Source organism: Perissodus microlepis, chromosome 23 (assembly GCF_051167445.1).
Source record: "Perissodus microlepis isolate ML-2025 ecotype Zambia chromosome 23, ASM5116744v1, whole genome shotgun sequence".
Classification (NCBI taxonomy): Eukaryota; Metazoa; Chordata; class Actinopteri; order Cichliformes; family Cichlidae; genus Perissodus; species Perissodus microlepis.
In genome coordinates, this window is record NC_140482.1 from 19,007,165 (window position 1) to 19,028,552 (window position 21,388).

Genomic DNA, 21,388 nt, shown 5'->3' on the forward strand with positions numbered 1-21,388 from the left:
ACAATTATCCCTGAACCTGTGCACTGTATACTTATGCTACTGGTGCCTTTCAAGCCAATTAAATAACAAAAAAGTCTTCATGCATTCTCAGTCATCCTGGTAAGGAAATCCCAGAAAGCTGATGCAGTTCATGTAAACACAACGTTTCGTCACTGATGCAAATGACTTCTTCAGTCTTAGCTGACTGCAGGTTTCCCCAACCTTATAAACAGTACATTGGCATAATGGCCAAAACTAGTACCACTGACAGACAATGGGCTGTGACTTCAGTTTCATTATCCTTAATATGCAAAATGGCACTACCATTGGTCAATGGTTATAAGTAGCAAAGAGTGGGGAATGGCTGCACTCACAGCATTGTAAGATGGTGAAAGACATACCCTTTTTCCTTTACATTCCCTCCTTAAATCCCCGCTCAAACCAGCATTCCGCCATGTCCAGGATGTGCACATCCTCATCACTGAAAGAGTACATTTGACTAGTTTTCTACAACTGCAATGAAAAAATATGCAAGAGTCAAGTTTCAAATGCTAACTTTATTGTCATATGTAGGCTCTGGACAAAGTTGCTGCTACTGTAAGCTTTCTGGTTTCTGCTTAGGAATCAAAAGCCAAAGTGCTAGTGATTGCTGATACTGACCGGTCATGTTTGGTTGCATGCAAATAAAGAATCTGCCGAGAGATCCAAGTCAATCTCAAAACCAATGGGCATTACTTGAGAACTATTTAGATTTGTGTTGTTTTATTTGTAAACCTTAATCAAACGGTGGAGGTCAAGTTATGCTCTGGAGAGGAGAAGATGTTGGGGCTGCAAACTGAGCAGGAGTGGTAAGGTAGTCAACCTAATAAGACTAATAAAATAAGACTTAATAAGATAACTATGTCATCATTAAGGCAATTGTGTTATCTCTGACAGCCTTAATCATAAGTGGCCAGTATGTAGCCCATGCCCATTACATTGGCATTAGTAGCACCAGGCTCTAACCTTCTGAATTATGCAGCCCAAACATGCAGTGAGAAAAACAGATTTTTTTCTAATTTGACCAAATATGGAAGATGCCAGAATCACCAGGTCATTTTGAAACACTTGAGCACCACAAAGGGCGTCATGGTTGACTGTAAAGTCAACCTCGCCAGACACCTTCTCCATTAAGCCATATGCTCATACAGTTCAGCTGCACCTTATTTTTAATGGGGCATAGTCCTACCTGACAACATCCAAAATCAATCTGCCATTCCTTGCTCAGCATAGACAGTTTCCCCTTCAAAAAAAACCTGTATGCGAGGTTTTGTTTTTGTTTTTTTTTTGTTTTATGTTTTAGCTGAACCACCTGGAAAGTGATGGGTTTGTCTAGCATTTGTCCCCACTTGAACTGAAGTCATCATTAAAAAACAGATTAGTTTTTGGTTATTTTATTTGTAAAGAAAACAGAAATCTCAACCTTGAATATAGCTAACGGCTTCCCAACCCCAGCAGCCTCTGCTTAGAGACAAACTGATCCGTATGCCTGTGTGAACAGAATCATTTTGCATCAACCACAAAGGGACATAAACCATCAGACTTTTGAGCTGAAGTCAAACGCCCTGTCCATTAGGCCACATGGAGATACTCTAAGCTGTGGTATTAAACCTTATTTATTACCAGGCAAAGTCCCACCTGGCTGAACATCCAAAATCAATGCACTGAAAGTGTAGATGCTGACTAATTATTTGTTTTCTGTACACCCCTGAAATGTTTGTTTATAGCATTTAGGGGTAAAATGTTGGCACCGAGACTTCAGCGTCAACTTCAGCTTATTTGGCTGGAGCAGATGTGCTGTTTGTGAGCCCTCATTGGGCTGCAGAGGGCACACGTCTGGCCAACTTAAGCAGTGAAAAGAGTGTCTTCATTAACATGCACAGCCAGCCGCTTCCTGTGAAACAGGCCTTTGTCACCCAGCAGATGCCCAAACACAGCGAAAAGAGGCAGAAAGAAGAACATAGATGGATGCTATACGAGCCATTATGAACAGAGAGAGGGCCACAGAGGGAGAGGTTTGGCACTTTGTCTGTTTATCTCAGTTAATCTTAATTAGTCCTGAGGTGTTTGGTAAATAAATTTCAGTTTTACGCTCCTCGGTTTAACCAACATGTCATATTAATAACTCAAATAATTAAAATTTTTTGTGTGTTTAATCATTTAACCACATATAAACACCAGGACTGGACCAGGTCACAGAGATGTCACCTGCTGGTTTCTGGCATTTTCAGGCTTCAACAGTTGAGGCTAGCCACCGCCATGTTGTTTTGTTTGGAGCCAGAGTTGCCATGTTTAGAAGATAGAGTGCTACATTATCAGCTAACTCTAGCAAGTGTAGCTTGCTAAGTAATTAACAAATTAGTGCTAAGCGATGGGCTACTTTCACTCACCAAAACTGACGCACAAACTTCTTGGATGTCCACTTAACCGCACAATACCACATGTTCTTCCTTCTCACTAGGGCGATCGTAGCTTAAGGGTTGGAAGTTCGTCTTGTAATCGCAAGGTTGCCGGTTCGAGTCTCAGCTTGGACAGTCTCGGTTGTTGTGTCCTACTGGTGATGGCCAGAGGGGCCGATGGCGCGATATGGCAGCCTTGCCTCTGTCAGTCTGCCCCAGGGCAGCTGTGGCTACAACTGTAGCTGCCTCCACCTGTGTGTGAATGTGAGAGTGAATGAATAGTGGAATTGTACAGCGCTTTGAGGTTCTTGAAAAGTGCTATATAAGTGCAATCCATTATTATTATTAGCCAGTATGAGGTTTGGACCTTGGAGTTAACCAGCTGAGCTAACCGGCTGCTGTGTACAAACCTTGAAGCAGTTTTATTCTCCACCAAACAATATTCAGTGACTGAGTTTCATGACAAGTTTATGAGAGGTGAATTAATTCTTATTACTTATTCATTTGAATTCTGTCAAGGCTTAAAGTTGACTGTTGAGCCATAACAGTGGGTGTAGCTGCTAGCTGTCAGCCAGTCTTCATGTCAGCTAATTAGAGTCACTGAAACTCTCCACCACATCTGTGCTGGTGGTGAAATCATTATCTGACAATCCCAAAAAGTTGATTCTGTTCATCTGGATGTAGCATTTTCTGTGGGAGAAACGTTCCTTCGCCAGTTGACTTCTTTAGTCAACTAAAGACGTCACTTGGATGAAAAGGCTACGTCCAGATGAACAGAAACAACTTTTTGGGATTTAGTTACCTGGATGATTGAGAATGCATCAAGATATCTGACAATGAATATGCAAAGCCTAAGTATAATGCCTGTTGCGTTAAATATGATACAGGCTTTGCAACTATCCATTTTATAGCCAGCATAGGAATTGAACCTATGACCTCAGTGTTATTAACACCACACTATAGTCCTGGGATAACGCCATGGTCACGGGGAAAAGCCAATACATTTGGCATCTTTAATCAGGTGGGAATACTTTATAAATATGCATTGATGTTTACAGATGACACTGCAATCTGTAGTCAAAGGGTCGAAGCAGGTCGAAGTGATCTTGGACAGGTGGAGGTATGCTCTGAAGAGAAGATCAATAAAAAGTTTAATCATGTAAAGGGAAAGCCGAAAGGAGCAGAGGTAGTGCACATGGATGAGTTTAAATACCTCAACCATCCAAAACAACAGACAGTGTAGAAGAGAGTGCGGGCAGGTTAGAGTGGGTGGCGACAGGTGTCAGCGATGATTTGAGACAGAAGGTTTGCAGCGAGAGTGAAAGGCAAAGTTTACAAGATGGTAGTGAGACCAGCTATGATGCATGGCTATGAGATAGTGGCACTGGAAAAAAAAACAGGACATGTTAATATTTAATTGGAAGTGACCAGGATGGACAGGATTAGAAATGAGTACATCAGAGGGACAGCTCAGGTTGAGCAGTTTGGACACAAAGTTAGAGAGGCAAGGCTGCGATGGTTTGGACATGTTAGAGGAGGGATGGATGTACTGGACAAAGGAAGTTGAAGGTAAAGTATGAAAAAAAAGAGGAAGACTTCAGACAAGGAGGACATACAGAAGGGCAGTGTGGAGATTACTGAGTGACGACATCAGAAGTCATGAAAATAGGCCACGAAATTAATCTGCTCTCTTATTTTAAAGTTTGCAGAGTCAGTGCTGGTTCCTGCAGGGCTGCAGTGGAGTGAGGAGAGGTGGACACTTGGGATTGGTCAGCACTTTGAATGACAGGTTAACTGACCTCAGACCTGCACCTCCTCACACCCCCACCCACATACTGGTCCAGTATAAAGACTGCAGCCCATCCTCAGCCTCTGCTCTCTGGACTTCTGCCTGCACTCGCACAACAGTAAGTCTTTGTTTTTTTGTATTTTATGTCGCAGCAAAGAGACAAAAGCTATTTCTAGTAAGTTTCATGACTTTTTTCAAGGACTTGTTAAACACAAAAAGAAAATCTGCATTAAAAAGCAGCAAAATTAAGAAGGATTTGTTACCGTATCAATACTGCCTGGCATTTAAGGCTAAAGCGGGGCATTTTTTGCTCTGTAATGCTGGTAAAACTAATTAATTTAAGTCTCTCTGTTAATTATGGAGTCCGGTTTTTTTATATCTGCAAAGGAAAATCATCAGCACATGAGTAAAAAAAGTTTTGTTAACTGTGGTTAAGTGCTTAAAATGAAGGCAAGTTGACTTCTTTTTGATTCGTCAAGACATTTCACCCCTCATCCACAATCCTAAAATGAAGTTCATCTGCCTTCATTTCAAGCACTTAAGCTACCATGAACCTGCACAACTGAGGACCTGCACAGGCTTTAACTGTGGTCCATTTACTCAAGCATAATGGCCACCTTTCTTTGCCAAATGGTCAGAAAAAAAAGATGTCAAATAAAGTCATACAGAGCCAATCCTTGTACTTTCCACATGTTAATAAATGTGGTCCACTCCCAAATTCTAGAAATGCTAAAAAGAACAACCCTTGGTATTATGTGGATTAGTGTTATTTAAGTACTTTTACTTGTGTTTTTTTCAGGAATCATAAATCAATACTTTTAAGTTCATCAGAATATATCAGAAAATAATTCAGCGACTTCATATTTATATATTATATATATTTAAAAATATATATAATTTCAAAATAAATAAATAAAAGTGATTTAACTTTCTTTGAATCTCCCAAAATGGTCTTAAGATTAACGCTTTTATTTACTTTACTTTTCAAGGTTTAACAGACAGGTGACGATGACTGACCTGGAGACCTCGATGGCCACCATCATCGCTGTGTTTCAGAAGTATTCGGAGAGAGAAGGAGACAAACATAAACTGAAGAAGAGCGAGCTGAAGGACCTGCTTCATGACGAACTCCCAGATCTGATGGCGGTGAGATGGGAAATTTGTAATAAAAAAAATAAAATAAAATTATATATATATATATATATATATATATATATATATATATATAGTGAGATTTAAAAGCATATGATATAAACTGTTAAGCACCAGTTTGGAGTTTTGTTGTCCCGAGCTGAACCCGTCCTCCCTCCCTGCAGCATGTGAACGACCAGGCTGCGCTGGACAGCCTGATGGACAGCCTGGACACCGACGGCGACGCCGAGTGCAACTTTCAGGAGTTCATGACATTCATCTCCGTAGTTACCGTCTGTTGCCACGAGTTCTTCAAGGACGAGCACGACTAAGGAGGTGGCAGCGGGCGGGAAGACAAAGGGGAGCCACAGTACATTATAAAGAAGCAGAAGCCTAGCAACGCACAAACTGTCGATGCCCTCACAGCAGCGCAGGGTGGAGGAAACACAATCCAGCCACCAGCCACCATTACGTGGCTGGTGGCTGGTAAAAAGCTCCAGTCTAGTGTCTGAAATCAGCCTCGTTTGTGTTTTCATTTCTAGATGGCATGTAAAGTCTTCAAAATGGCGGCAAAGATTGGTACAAAAGGAGGAACTAAAGTAGCTCAAGCAGAACAAATCTTAAAAGTGTTTCACTATATGTTTGGCCACCAAAGCCAACCATTTATCAATCAATACATGTTACACCTTTATTCCCGTACTCTTTATCATTTCCCATCACTTTGTATAAGTAAAGGCTTTGTATATGTTACAGGTTTTGGAGAATGGCTGCTACATTTGGCTGCTGTTCTAGCAGTGAAATTATAAAAGTTGTTTATATACACTACATCATGGACTGCTAAATCAATCTTACAGCCACAAACCGTCAGTTTGGGACTTTGCATGTAAAACCCTGAATGACCATATCAAGTTAACCGCTTTAGGAGTCAAATAACTAACTAAAGAGCCCCCTTTAGGCAGTTATTTGACTAAATGAAATATTGACTATCAAATATTGAAAGCAACTTTAAGGTTTGATGTCATATAATAAATTAACTAACTGGCTAGTAAAAGTTTCAAAATGACTTGTGGGTCCTTTGTTAAACCGAAATTGATCATTAGGGGCATTAAATAAGTAACAGTATTTGGTTGCTTTAGTAGTAGTATAAGTAGTATGTCAGACAAATGATGACAAACACAAAGTTCTTCAATACGGCTTTTAAAAGAATGTTTTTCAAACTACAAACTGCCTGAAGGGCTTCGTTTTGATAGTGGCTTGCAGCTCAGTACTTCACAGTATCATATTTTGGAAATGTATGTTGTAAGCTGAGCTTTATATTAAAAGCACCTAAATAGCTAGTGAATACGTTTGTTCAGGCAGCGATGAATCTTAAAAATCTTTAGAGAATACTTAACTAAGAAAGTAGCTAATAAGTTAGTTCAGTCTAGCAGCCACAAGAATGCATCCATGGTTTAAAAAATCTATCTGAATATCACATTTTGAAAATATTTGCAGTTTGCATTGTGGGCTAGTCAGTTACTAAGACACTAACAGTCATTTAAGATTTTGCATGTGAGATTCTGGATAGTCAGTAAGTTAAGAAAGTTGACTTAAAGTTAGATAACTCAGCTATTTTAGGAGTCAAATAATTGTGTAAAGGGGGGAAATATTGCAGATAGTGAAACTTTAAAAGTGGGAAGTGAGGCATGAGGGGGAGAAAAGTTAGCTAGTAAAAGTTTTAAAAATGGCTTGTGAGTATGAGCTATTCTAACACCTCGTTTGTTAACTTTAACTGTATAGCAGTTGGGGGAAAAGTACCTGGTAAGTTGGGCTTCATTTTAAAAGCACTTAAACAGCAGATGGGTTTGGGATTTGTTTGCCGAGCTCAATCCATTCCTGAAAAGCGCGGAAACTGAAAAAGTTTCATAGCTTTAGGAATCAATCAAGAATCTGAAGAACACTATTGGTTTGTTTTTAATCTTGCATACTATCATAGTTTGAATTTGTTTGTGGGCTTGTTAAAATTCACAACATAGTGATTTGGAGATAAATATAAAATATCAAATACTGAATGCAACAATTTAGGCACACAAAAAAATATTACATTGGCTTGTAAAAGGTTCAGTTTGGCTAGAGAGTTTAAAGTGTTCTAGCTCCTCCGTTGTTAAACTCAAATTAATTAGAGACTTCACAGGTGTTGAAAAGCACCTAAAAAGGATTTTATCGTCAGTTCTTTTAATATTTGTCTTCTGAATCATTCCTTACATTGTTAAAATTTGACAAAGCCGCTAACCTGATAAAGTGGCTGGCAAGTTAAAATGAATTAAAAAATGAGTATCAAATTTTAAAAGTAAATTTTAGGTTTGTCTAAAGTTGCTATAGTCATCTTTTGGAGACACTTTAATGAGTTTATTAGCTTAGTAGCTGCTACTTTGCTAAACCCCTGATATTGTCGATTTGTTTTTTCTTGTTAGAAAAAAAAATGCTGGTAGTTTTCTGTCAAATTATTCTTTTTTTCATTTGCTCTCAAAATCTCTAAATCTGAAAAATGGCTATTAAGATAATGAAATTCAAACAATCTATCCTTCTTAAAGGTCTAAACGGCTATCAAATTTTAAAACTCAACTTTTAATTGGCTCATAAAGACATTAAAAAATGGCTTGTGAGTTTTAATTTAGACGTCACATTGGAAACCTCTTTCAATAGTTTGAAGTCAGAGTGTTTAATAAAACTGTAGATTTTACATGTTTTACATGTTATTTACATCTACGTTTATTTGATGTTTTGGAAAAAATTACATCGAGGTCAAAATAGTTAAAATGACTAATACGTATCGTAAAATAGTTGCTGGTGGGAAAGTAATTAAAATTACTTTTAACTGACTTTAAATGTTAGCTTGTAGTTGCTGTAGCTCTTTGTAGGTTTACATGTATTCAGCATAAGAAGCAAATCTAAATCATTATAGATGTAGAAATGATCAGTTAAACAGTGCAACAGAAGAGTTTGTCGGATGTGCATCGTGAAATGTTGAATGTTGGGTTGTTTGGACGTTGGTGATACGAATTTAATTAAATGGTCAGTTTGTGACTGAGTCAGTCAATATTTCTGTAGCGAGGGGACAAAGAAGGCTGTTTATTCTTATCTTGGGTGGCTGTCAGAAGAATTCAGAGACGCACTGCAGTAATATTGACATAGCAGTTCTGCAGAGTTGCTCAACCATTAAAGGCTCATATGTTGTTTTTCTCTGTGGTTTTACTCCTAGTATATCTGTGTTATGCCAAAGTGAGCACGGTGACAATAACAAAAAAGTATTCAGAGAGCCCTGACAACGAAATACTTGTAGCCGTTTAGTTTAACAGTGCTCTTTTAGTGTTTCGAATGTCACTGGCCTGCAGGTCTTTCCTGTTTAGCAAAGAGGCTATTCAGGAAAAACTGAAGTTCAGTTTGTCCTTTTTTTTAGAAGATGTTTTTTTAAGGAAATGTGAGAAGCTTTTTTAAGACTTATTGAGACCAATACTGAACTAAAACATAGTGAAATTTAAATAAATACACTAAATGGTCCAGTGGTTAGTCTTTTCTGAGGCACAGAAATGTTTAGTATTTTATTCCTGTAACTTCACATTTGCAGCACAAATATGGCTCAGTGTGAGTCATAAAAATTAAGTGGCATCAGTGGATATTTCTCTTTAGAGTGCACCTTAATCAGCATGTTTCATCTTTATGACAGTTTTTTAAAGCATCCATTCATTTTCTTAATGGCTCATCTATTTACGGTCTCTTAGGTGATGGAGTCTATTCATGTTGATTTTGGGAGACAGATGAGGTACATGACAGGTCATCACAACATGAATGGATCGCTAAACAACTCCAACATTTCTTAAAGTTTAATGGAAATACTTCAAATAATAAAATAAGATACAAATATGAAGGAGAGTCAGGTGAAGTCCACAACCTCTTTTGATCAGCAGTTCACAGTTATAACAGTCCAAGAAATTCTGGTGATCTGTACGTGCTCCTTCAAGAACAGCCATCAAAACTCATTCATCACAAGTGTGAGCTTAAAAGGAAAAATACATCAAACTAATCATTCCCTTTATTATCCTCTAGACATCGACAGATGCTGTTTTGTCTTACTAGAGTAAAAATCGGATAGCAACATCCTTGGTACCAAGAAAAACACGGTGGAATGGGGGATTTGGTTGCCAACTGGTTGTATTCTGGGTACATTCGAATAAAAAAATTAGAATTGTGAATGCCTATGTCATGTTGCAGTTAAATAACTGTCCTGCAGAAACTATGCAAGAATTTCTGTTTCGGATTTTTTAGGTTGTGGCTGGACTGTAGATGTAAGTAGTTAATTTCTGTATATGCAGACAGCGACAGAGTTCAGATTTGACGAGTTTATCACAGTTAATCGCTGCATTGCCACAAACCAATTGGCAACTTGACCCCATTCAATCACAAACTGACAACAGACTGACTTCATGTTATTGCCATTTCATCACAGTGTTGGCACACCAAAGTCTCTTTGAAGATGGCAACTAACTGTGAGTGGTTGTCTTTAAAGCAACCACTTCAAAGGCAACAAGTTCCCAAATTCATTGTGTTCAGTAATAATACTGGTCATGCTATCCCAGCAACTGTTTTCCCAAGTGTGACTGTAGCATAACAGCCACTATTAGGTCTCGTTTTTGATGTTGGGTTGTGGCATTAGCAAGATGGCAAGATTTCTGTCAAAGATTAATGGTCTAATGGTGTATTTTAATACCAAACAGACCTAACCAAGTACTTTTTAGTGTCTAAACCTAACCAACAAGTGAACATAAATGAAGGTCAGAGGTACTAATGGCTGAAATGCCTTTTAACTCCACCACTCCTTCAACCTCCTAACAAAGATTTTTTGATGGTCAATACTGACAGGGATAGTTATACACCTTGAATAGCATTGGTGGCATTATGTGACACAGCAAGATGAAAGTGTGCTGTGCAAGTCTATTACAGTGCAGATGGAGACAACCATCAATTCCTGCACTGAATCCATAATTAATTCAATATGCATGTATTTGGACTATTGGAAGAAATCCATGCAGGCACAGGGAAAACATGCAAACTCCACAAAAGAAAAATGTAATGAAACATATAACAAAAAAGTGCTAGATATATAGTTTAGTATAAGAACTGAAGGCAACCAAGAAAGACAAACTCCAAAAGTACAAAACAAGACCACAAGTAAAGAACACAGTAAGGCAACAAAACAATCTGACATACACAAAGGAGGGAAAAGAACTAACATGAGAGATGAAGACAAACCATGAAAATTTTAAATATGAGAAGCTAAGAAACAGTGTAACAAGGACCATCAAGGAATCACTTTCTTATCCTAGTTTTTGATGCATGTGGATTTAACATAATCTTTATGTGATGTTGAAATCTTACCTCGGGTCGCTAAGGAAGAGTAAAATGAATACCCCATTTCTTCTTTTATCTGGCTGAATACAAATATTCACCCTTGTATTGGAGAGTTAGAACATACAGGTACATTTTTTCACATTTGAAAAGGTAAATGTACCTTTAGGTCCATTAATTAGCTATAAGGAGGACATTCCACAATTGTACATGGACTTTTACTCTAGCCCGTTTCTGAGGCTGTGCACCCTTTTCTTGTTAAGAAACCATCTTTATTTGTCTAAAAGAAGACGGTTCACATTAATAACCAGACTGAAGGTAAGGATTATTCAGCACAGGACGTGCACAAGGGCCAAACAACAAAAACACACATACACACACACACTGAAGTGCTCCTCTGTGTGTTAACAGATGATGCAAGGGGCGTTGTCAGCTGCATGCACTCAGACATCTGCAGGCTGTTTAGTATCAGAGAGGTGGAGTCAGCTCCGCTATTGGCCAGAGGGGGAACAGATCTCGACCCTGGGGACTGACACCACACCCATCCGTATGTGTGTTTGTGAGTGTGTTTTGAATTGTGTGTGTTGTCAAACGTACACTCTGTCGGCGTAAGAAGAGTTGCCTGCTGACTCTCAGAAACTGGTGAGCTTCTTTTTGTCTTTATGTCAAAATCCTTGTTGTGGTTTTGTGTTGCTTTGAGCAGAACGAGCTGCTCTGCAAACAAACTGTTGGGCACTTTGTTTTCAGGTTATAGTCAGTGGTCAACAATCTGTTCTCACTTATTTTAAAAGTTGCATGTGTGAAACTAAAGTACTGCTTTAGTGGAAACAAATAAAAACCTTAGGCACCTCAGTTAGGGATGTTTAAAGAGCTTTAAACTCAAATAACCTGGTGATTAAAGTGTCATATTTGTGCATTACACTTTAATGCTCTGCAGCTGTTTACCCGAAGCATGACTCTTGTTACGGAGGCAAACGTCGATGCTTTGGATGCATTTTAGTGCGACACCTCGAGTTCATGAGTCAGAAAAAAATGGATTTTCCTTGAAAGGCTCTATTGTGTGGTGAAATGTGCTAAAATGGGGCATTTTGCAAATGAAATGTTCACGGGGTCAGAAAAACCCTGACACAATTGGAGATGCTGACTGGATTCTCACTTGCAGACACAAACTTAGTTCACTGCTGTCAAAACATCTGGCAGAGAATTCAAATCTGGCTCTGAGAAAAAAATTCCTGAGGGGATCACGATACAATAAGTTAACACTAATCACTTTAAAAGGAAGGGTTATACAACTGTTGGTTTGGGTTTCCAGCTTATTTCCTGGATATGCTCCTCATAACAATTTCTTTAAAAATTTGCTGATCGTAAGCCTCAAGGATTCACATGAGGTAATAGGATAAAATGAAAACTGAACATTATTTCAGGCACCTTTGTGTATTGAGTTTCTAATATGTTAGGATCCAAGTTAGGGTGTTGTTTGTGGTGGGAAAAGCTTAATGTGTGCACTGACAAGACTGTAAAGATGTCAGGCTAGAAAATGAAAGTGTGACCTGGTACCAATGTTGCTTTTTTGGTGTCAGGGAAACAAACAAGCACAAGGTAAGTTGAACAAAAACAGATGAACACTGGTCATTGGCTTTGCAGTCAACAAAATCAATACCCATGTTCAGAGGATGCTGAGGCATCTCTAAACCTGAACTCTTGATTCAACAACCTGAGTCACTTTTTTAATAGACAGAAATTTGTTGATCATCATCATTATACCAAACTCATCAAGGTTGAGGAGGAAACTATGGCTCAGGAGGTAGAGTGGGCCATCCATCCATCCATCTATCCATCCATCCATCCATCCATCCACCCATCCATCCATCAGGTAGTCAGTGATTGGATACCAAGCTCCTACAGCATATGTGTCAAAGTGTCCTTAAGCAAGACACTGAACCCCCAGTTCCTCCCAATGCATCTATCAGAGTGTTTGAGTACCCATGATAGTTAGAAAAGCACAGAATAAAGTACTGGATGAAGGTGTTTGGATGGTGAATGGGGTTGGTAGTAAAACACTCCTTTCCATAAGTATCAGTCCGTTAAACAGCCACTACGTCCATCGTCATCACAAAGTTCTAGCCAATGATTACTGAACTTACAAAAATTCCCAGACTGCACTGCATCTTCAAACTTGATCTTGATTACAAGTGCACATCTGTAAAGTGTCATTAGAGTCAGACTCAATGGGTGGAAGCAACACAAAGTATTATGTAAGGTCTGTAGCCATTTCTCTCATGCTCGTCTCAACAATTTCTAGTTTATATTTGCTGGAAACACATATCTATGTCAATGTTCAGAAGGAGAGAGCATTTAAATCCCTGACAAGACATTAAAATGCACAAATATAGGAAGCAGTAAATGCATTAGCGTCTATTATCGCTAATATGACTGGTTGATACACTAGTCATTAAAACCAGCTTACCATCATTAAACTTGGGATTTTACCAGCTGTGGCTGCATAAACTTAAGTCCCTGATCACAGCAAGGATTGACCAGGGATTAGCCACGGGCCTGCCACAAACCAGGGGGCCATATAAACTGTATCCATGATGTTTACCCATGTTTATGTCCTTTTTCTTTCTTGACAGTCAGCAAAACTTTAAAACTACTTCTTACCTCCTGAACAAGTAGTTTTTAACGCCTAAGCCTAACAGAATAGTTTCTGTGGCCTTTATTGCTTAAAGCTAAATAAATAGATTTTAATGAGAATTAATAACACAATAAAAGTGTAAAAACATATCACCAATCATCACAAGCTGTGGGTTGTGACCTAAAGAATGAGATCCCACATACAAGCAGCTGAAATGACATTCCTCCAAAGTGTGGCTGGGATCAACTTTAGAGAGACGGTGAGGAGCTCGGTCTTTAATAAAGGGCTCAGAGTAGAGTGGGAACGTCCTACGTGAGGAGGCCCCAGGCCAGAGCCAGGACATGCTGCTTACATCAGCAGATGGTCCAGCGTAAAATAACTAAAATATTACAGCGAAAATGCAGCTAATTAAGAGGAAAATTTGTAGGAAATTAGCTGCACTAGCTGTAAATGAAATTATCATCAGTTTAACTGCAAGAAGAATTTTATTCATAAATCATGCTGTTTCTTCACAGGTGACTTCAGCATGAACACTCACGCAACAGTGCCCCCTTTGTCAGGAACAAGCCCCTCTCCTTTTTCAGACCTAGTGACCAAGATAGGACCCAAGGGTATGTGCCTGGAAAATGTGTGAATTGTCTTTTATTTTATTTCACCATAACATTTGTTCATTGAACATGAATATAGCATAAGTAGACCACAGGGAAACATCACTCATCTATCTGCTGTCTGTTGTTGCTGCTTAAATATTTTTGTACACTTTTATTATTATTTTAATTTGTTTGATAAGTTTGTATATGTGTTTATTCAACATCTTAACAGTGTTCATAAAGAGGTTAGTTGTTTTATATTTTATATTAATCTAATTCTGCTACACAGGATTACAGTTATAATAAAATATTCGCATTTGTATAGTTATTTTCTTATGAATAAATCAAAAACAAATACAAAAGAGTTGGTGCGCTACAGGATTTGTTGACATCTTGAAAGAGCAATTTGCCGGTTTAGCTACAGCTGTTATTTCTCCTGTGCACTGGTGGGTGTACTGATTTATCACAGATGACAAAGATGACCTACAGGAGGATCCAGAGTGTTATGACAAAGTGCTGATTTTTTTATTTTCAGTTTAATGTCAGGTACTGTATAGATTATCGTGTATTTGTAAATGTGATGGTTACATTTCACACAGTGCATTCCATAATGATTCAAGACTATTCTGTATATGAGCACTGTACATGTCTGTGTCCGATGTCTGATTATCGAAGAAGACCACTAAAATCACGGTGATTAATGCCTATCAAAGACTTTTTTCATTAGGATCTGTATTGGTCATGATCTCAGCACAGACTGGAGCTGGAGTCCATGTGCAGAACTCAATGGGACACTGGAAAAGCAGCTGATTGCCCCACTAATCACAAAATAATTGCCTTATAAATTGTATAATTGCACCATTATTTTTGCTTGAATGACAAATTTAAACCAGCACCAAAAATCTTATCACATGCATAAGCATTTTTTTAATAGATTTAGATTTTAGAACACTAAAATTCAACATCCAGTTTGTGGGACAAACACCCTGCAAACACAGTGAACCAGCCGAGGTGTTTGTGTGCGTTAGCAGGGAGTGTCTTATCAGCCCGATGTCAGAGTGGAGCATGGGAAGGAGCGAGCGTGACGCCTCGGGGGGTCTGTCGCTGTGGAGATAAGGGCCTAAAACACTCGTACCTGTCCTCGTTTCCACAGCAGGGCCTGGCAGGACCAACGCAGCCTAGAAATAACTTTTATATTGAACTGCAACAGCCATAGGGTCTTTTCTTAAGTGTTGTTAAACACTTAGTGTTCTCTGCTTCTTTTTAGAAGATGCAAGAATGCTTGATTAATATTAGACACATCAGATATACAGATTAAACACATATGAACAACAAATTGCTGTATTCTGCTGTTAATAAGTCTATGTCATCGTGTACACAGGTATCTTTCAAAAAACTGTGATTTTCAATTTCAGTTTGAAAGGTCTATCGACGTGAAATGCAAAAAAATGATGTTAAGCACTGTCAAGATGCCATAGCAACAGGTGGCGATACAGAAACACTGGCCAATCAGAAGCCTACAAACAGAAACAAACTGTAACATGCCATTGCAAACTAAACTGCAGTGCAAAAGTCTTGAGAAACATTTCTTTATATTTTTGCTTCCAAGGAGCCAGAATTTCCAATAATGTTATAAAGTTCTCTTGAGCAACAGATCTTTAGGCCTTCTGAAGTTTTTTCTGTGGATATTGGCTGCTTTTTCACTCATTTTCAGAGGAATGATTGCTTGTTTGAGCCACTTAACACTGACCTATGAACCATTCAAGCACAAAAACGGCACTTAACTCAAGGGATGATCCAGTGTTGTGTCTACAAATATCAGACAACTTAGCAAAGAATGAATTTCAAATAGCATCTTCAGGCACTTTGTTACTGGCAGCCTGTCACAAAAATACATAATTTGTTCAAATTTCTTTAATTTATTAAATACCAAAGTTAACACAGTTACAGATATAAAATAATATTTTTGCACCAACAAGGTGATTCCCAAAGAGCTTTAGTTGAAAACTTGGCATATCTCAGCATGGTGTGCAGTGTGTCCTTAAAAAGTTTGAGGAACTAAACAAGTGGAGGACAAAAGAAAAGATGCATCAGCTCTTAAAACTATCTATAGCAGATCAACAGTATCTGGAAGTTATGTTCTTAAGATATTGGCTTGTGTTTCTGAACAGTAATTTTACTTTTTATTAGGTTCCTCAAAAGCATTATTGTTAATCGATTAAAAGTTAGTTTTTGAAGCGGATACTGTTACCTGTTGAAATATGTTACAAATTTATGCATAGTGACAAGAAAAAAAAGTGGCTATTTGTGTACATGAATCTATACACAACAGTTGTATTGGTATTAATGAGTTAAAATGCTTTTCTAGGAACTTACAGCAAGCTTTTTTTCTTGGTAAATCTTTGGAAAGTTAAAAGTGAAAGAGTAGCTCTGTTTGCATAAACAGTCATTTTTATTATCAGCAAACTTAAAACAACAACTTCTCATCAAATTTCATCATTATTATCCTTTAAATTTGGCTTTGGTTTTCTTAAACTATGAAACTTTACCATACTGTACCATAAACCTCATAAACATTGATATATATATGTATTTCTTGATTTTGCTAATTTTCTAAAATATGGTGTGTAATGTTTCTTTTTGGCCTTGCAGTCATGTTGCTTCTACACACACTGAGGCTCTTAAATAGACGGCCATTGTTTGAATGCCACGCATGGCTGGACTCTGAGGGAAAATGTAAACACAAACAGCTGTTTGTGTCCCCCAGATAACTTAATATTGTGAGCTGCTGCTTGTGACAGTACATGAGCGAGGAGGCTGTAGATTGAGAGAATGATTCAAAATTTCACTTTGCCTTTGTCACTGACTTTTATCTGGACCTCTGTAGCTTTTCTACAAGATGAATCTGACACAGAAGTTCGTATTTTAACCTCTACTGTATGTCATTTGATTTAGATATCAAACTTCACCAGAGTTTGACTTAATTTTCATGTCTTTACAGAAACCTATGACACTGGAGATTTTGCCGCTTTGATTGGTGGTGAGAAGTGACTTCTTTTCTTATGATGTTCAACAATGAGTGTGAATCTGCTGAATTTTATTTCAGTTAACATGAATGAAAAAGATGTTCTGTTTAATAACTTGTTCTGTACGGATTAATGATTTTCAAATCTTATTTCCAACGACCAAATCATATGTAGTCAGGAATGTGATAAAATAATCATCGACCAATATAATAATACTAATAGCTTTAAATATAAAATGAAAATTTTAAAGACTAAACTGTAGATGTAGATTTATTTAAATTAAATTCTTAAATCTAAGGGATAACTAAGGAAATAGAAGAACATATTTGGAAATGTAATTACCTCTTTAATCTATAATTTTAGTAATTGATTAAATTTGGTTCTAATTTGTTAAAAGAAAAATTTTTACAGGTCTCCTATTCTCCAGAAATTTTTGTTTCAGTTAATGAAGTTTTTACTAATAGTGGGATATAAAATTGAAGTATTCTTTAATGTGTTAAAGTTTCTAAATTTGGATTTTTAAAAGAAGTTTTTATTTTATTAGTTTTTCTTTCTTGTTATAATTGTTACTCTAGCAGAAATCTTCACTAAATGCAAATGTCAGTTAATAATATATATCAGGTTTTTATGTCAGTTCATTACAGATATCAGTTCATGAAATACATGAACTTCGCTTTATAGGTGAAAAGTAAAAATAGAGACACAGCAGACTCCATAGGCAGGATATTGAATTCTATGTTGAATTGCAATGAAAGTGATGCTTTAAATGCATAGTTGGGGGCTCTGTGATGATATTTCCCTCTGTCGTCACAGGAATCGTAAGTGTAGTGCTGTTGTTAATGATCTGCGTCATCGGCGTGCTGATGTGGTGCCTGTCCAGACATAAAGGCGAATACGTGACCAATGAGATGGAGGACAAAGACGAGGACGCCGACAGCGGTGACGGCGACTCCGTTGGCTCTGATGAAGCGCTCCAATCTGAGGAACCTCTGACAGCCAAAGAGGAGAAATAAAGGGGGGGAAATGGGAAATAGTGACAAAAGTGTCACTCACGTTGCAGACTTGAGAGCTTTGTAGCTTTATTGCACTCATCAAACAACAAATATGTGAGAAGGGAAGTTTGACGTTTTTAGAAGTAGCCGATTTTAAAAATTGCACTGAGCACCTTTGCACGCTAGCACCACTAAATGTGAGCAAAGCACGACTGTCTGAAATGTGAGCCCTTCTCAGGAATGTGAACAACCAAAAGAAACTAAGATGTGGTTTGTGTTCGGTAGACCTGTGTTTACATTGTTCCCTCGTTAAAAGCTCCACTTTAATGCAGCGACGTTGCATAAATTACAAGCAGGCATTTTCATGCTGTGGTATCCTGAAGCTGTGGTGGCCCCAAGGTGCCAAACAGAAAAAAGCAGAAAACACAAAACTTAAAGTAATGAAAGAAAAAACAAGATGAGCTCAACTACAATAAAAAAGAGAGGGAAGATGAAACAGAAAGAACAGAAAAAACTGCAAAAAGAACAAAAACAGTTTTAAAAGCATCAGAAAACATAAACTAAAAAAACTGAAAAGTTATTCAAAAGCAATACATCTTTTCTAAAATATTGTTTTTCCATTTTTTAATGTTGTTTTTCATTTGTTTTTTCAAGGTTTCATATGAGTATATGTTTTGTTGAGGATGTTTTATATATTACCTATAATATATCTTTTAATCCCCTAACAAAAAGAGTCACACTCAGATGTTTTGTTGCTCTACCTTTAGCTTTGATGCTGGCATGCAATCGCTGAGGCATCATTTTTGATAAGCTTGTGCATTGTTACACTTATTTCGCTCCAGATTGGCCTTCATTTTTCTCCATGACTGTGTATTGATCGTGAGTGCGGTCAGATGGCTGCATAAAAGGTTCTTCTGCACATCTCAAAGATGGGGTTAAGGTCTGGACTCTGTTGTGACCAATCCATGTGTGAAAATGATGCCTCATGCTCTTTGGACCACTCTTTCACCATTTGAGCCCAATGAATGCTGCCATTGTCATCTGAGAAGATGCCTGCACCATCAGGGCAGGCAGAACCTGGTCATTCAGCACATTCAGGCAGTCAGCTGGCCTCACCGTTTGAACATAAATCATTGATAAACATAGACCTGACCAACTGAACCAACCTCACATCATAAGACTCCCCTCACAGGTCTCTACTGTTGGCACTAGGCATGCTACTTCATCCCAACGATGATTGATACAACCTCAAAATTTCATTTTTAAAGGACATTTGTGATAATGATATTTGTGTCTGAATAACATTTGATCTCAGACAGCAGCATTTATGAGTGCAAACAAAACAAAGGGCATTTTCCTTCTTTTCCATTGAGCTACTGTAACTGATGGTTGATTAGTTAATGTGCCAGCACCAAGCTGCACTGGCATTATAGTCCAATAGTAGCCTTACATACTGTGCCACAACCTTAGTCAGATCTAGGTACAAAAGTAGCCCAGGCAGGGAAATAGCTTGGAAATAGCTTAAATAATTAGCTTAACAGTGCTAACATAACTGAACCTTGTAAATCTTCAGGAGCTGAACAATAAAATAAAATTGAAAAATAATTTCAACCTGGCCCTGCTTTTCCATCGTGTAACCACATTAGAAATTTCCATCTGCTTCTTGCTCTTCCAATCTTATAGAGTGGAGCTAGCTCCAGCCATGCTAGCTTGACTTTGTTTCCTTTTGATTGCTAGCATCTGCTCCTCACGTGCCTTCAACCATGTATTTTTTGCCTCAACTTTTCCTCCATATTTTGCAGCGTACTGTATTTTGTTGGTGGTTGTTGAAGTAGCTTTCTTTTTTTACTCAGAGGCCTCTCTCACTGTGAGACCTGCCTGTGTTGTGCCTCTAGTGTGAATATGGCACAGCCCTAGCACCCATCCCTCTGGAGCTAAATATGCGCTCGCCAGATAACATGACCTTTTCCCATTGCTCCTGAGCCCAGTCTGCTTGCTCCCTGTCCTTTTGTTTTCTCAGTTAGCATCACTGATCGGTGGTTTCCTTAAGGCTGTACAGCCTTTTAATGCCAATCCCCTGATTTTCTCTTCACACTGCCTGTGGAAGCGCTGTTAACTTGGTTATTAAACTTTGCCATGAGCTCTACTATCATTTTTTTATGATTTGATTTCACTAAATATTTACATGATCATTAAAGATTTTTCTCTGGTTACATTTCATGATTTTTATCATTGTCCAGTTTTTACAGTTTCAGAAATGGCCTTCGTTGTTTAAAAAAAGTGTAACATCTTCTCCACATCCCTTCGATACATCCTCCAACATGGTTGTCTAACAAAAGAAAGAAGTTCTCACAGCATCTGTTAGCATTAAATAAGCTTTTGCCAGCAGAAATATATTAATGACTGCAGTAGTAATCCAGTGGAAAGCTCTTAAATCCAGGCAGACTTTTCTTTCTTGGCAGAGCAGTGTACATCTTGTGTTTTCCATTTTCTCGCTGTGTTGTGCACCTTGGGGCCAGCATAAAGATTCTCGTGCAGAAACAACTCGCTGAGTCCATATTATTAACAATTCTCGTGATTGATGAACAAAATAAATGGCAACACATTTAAATAACCTTTATTTTAACGTTGGTAACATTTTGTTCCTGAGTACTAAGTTGTTTTTCTCAGCGTTTCAAGAATTTGGCCTCAGATCTCACATTCTTCACAAGCTTCTTATTTCTAAAACTTTTACAGCTGTTGCGAGTCTCTATGTTGTCAGGCAGTTTTTGCATCATCCTGCCAAAGAAGCTGAAAGCTCAAATGAGCCTAGCAGATGAAGATAAACATCTACCAGAGTGCTTACTGCTGGTGATTTTCCATTGTGTTTGTTGTCATATTTTGAGGTCAAAGTAATAAACAACTAACTACAGGTTGGAGTCTGACTAACATGTGACAGTTATGAATGAGGGAGGAAAAAATCTTTGTAAATTTCCAGAGTGGTGCATTTATGTCTGTTTTCCCATCATCAAAGCTCCAGTTTTCTGCTCCAGCAGACTTTATTGATTTTATCCTGTTTCAGTAAAATCTCTTTTATTTGCTGATGTTTTTCTAAAAGTACATTAATAAACTTGATACTTTCTGACACTGTCGATTTCTGGTGCGTCAATGTGCTGAAGATAAACTCCCTCTGGTGGCTGAAATGTGAAACTGCACTCCTGACCTTCAGCCCATTTTCTTTGTTTCTTTTTAAAGATAAAGAAATTACAAATCAAAACCGAGTACACTCACACAAAGGGCTGTACTGGAGTACTGTGTTGGGGCTTATGCGTGACTACAACCTGTCAACAGTTTCTTCTAAAAATGTGCTTTTTTTCCAAACAAAACATAGGAAACATTTTCTACACATTAACTAAACTGTGTTTATGTTTAACCCAAACCTTA

The 21,388-nt window shown here is 38.0% G+C and overlaps 2 protein-coding genes across 3 annotated transcripts; both read left to right on the top strand.

Annotated features, from left to right (window-relative positions):
- Positions 1 to 4,206: 4,206 nt before the first annotated feature.
- On the top strand, positions 4,207 to 8,555 carry s100b (S100 calcium binding protein, beta (neural)). The gene is made up of 3 exons (XM_084921358.1): positions 4,207 to 4,324; positions 5,196 to 5,352; positions 5,523 to 8,555. Exons 2-3 carry the CDS (start codon positions 5,215 to 5,217, stop codon positions 5,667 to 5,669), a joined length of 285 nt encoding a protein of 94 aa, XP_084777484.1. The 5' UTR covers positions 4,207 to 4,324; positions 5,196 to 5,214; the 3' UTR covers positions 5,670 to 8,555.
- Positions 8,556 to 8,672: 117 nt separating this feature from the next.
- On the top strand, positions 8,673 to 21,091 carry gypc (glycophorin C (Gerbich blood group)). Of its 2 annotated transcripts, none has more exons than XM_084921356.1 (4): positions 8,673 to 11,269; positions 13,873 to 13,968; positions 16,949 to 16,987; positions 17,787 to 21,091. In XM_084921356.1, the coding sequence occupies exons 1-4, from the start codon at positions 11,134 to 11,136 to the stop codon at positions 17,984 to 17,986; spliced, it is 471 nt and encodes a 156-aa protein (XP_084777482.1). In that variant the 5' UTR covers positions 8,673 to 11,133; the 3' UTR covers positions 17,987 to 21,091. The 2 variants fall into 2 exon arrangements, with proteins under 2 accessions (XP_084777482.1, XP_084777483.1); XM_084921357.1 differs by having other exon boundaries at positions 11,176 to 11,364.
- Positions 21,092 to 21,388: the final 297 nt, after the last annotated feature.

Bases quoted from the DNA above. Each gene is read 5' to 3' on its own strand.
- gypc (XM_084921356.1), top strand. From the start codon at position 11,134: ATGATGCAAGGGGCGTTGTCAGCTGCATGCACTCAGACATCTGCAGGC. The intron at 11,270-13,872 runs GTATGTGTGTTT...GTTTCTTCACAG, and splicing joins GACTGACACCACACCCATCC to GTGACTTCAGCATGAACACT. The intron at 16,988-17,786 runs GTGAGAAGTGAC...CTGTCGTCACAG, and splicing joins TTTTGCCGCTTTGATTGGTG to GAATCGTAAGTGTAGTGCTG.
- s100b (XM_084921358.1), top strand. From the start codon at position 5,215: ATGACTGACCTGGAGACCTCGATGGCCACCATCATCGCTGTGTTTCAG. The intron at 5,353-5,522 runs GTGAGATGGGAA...CCCTCCCTGCAG, and splicing joins AACTCCCAGATCTGATGGCG to CATGTGAACGACCAGGCTGC.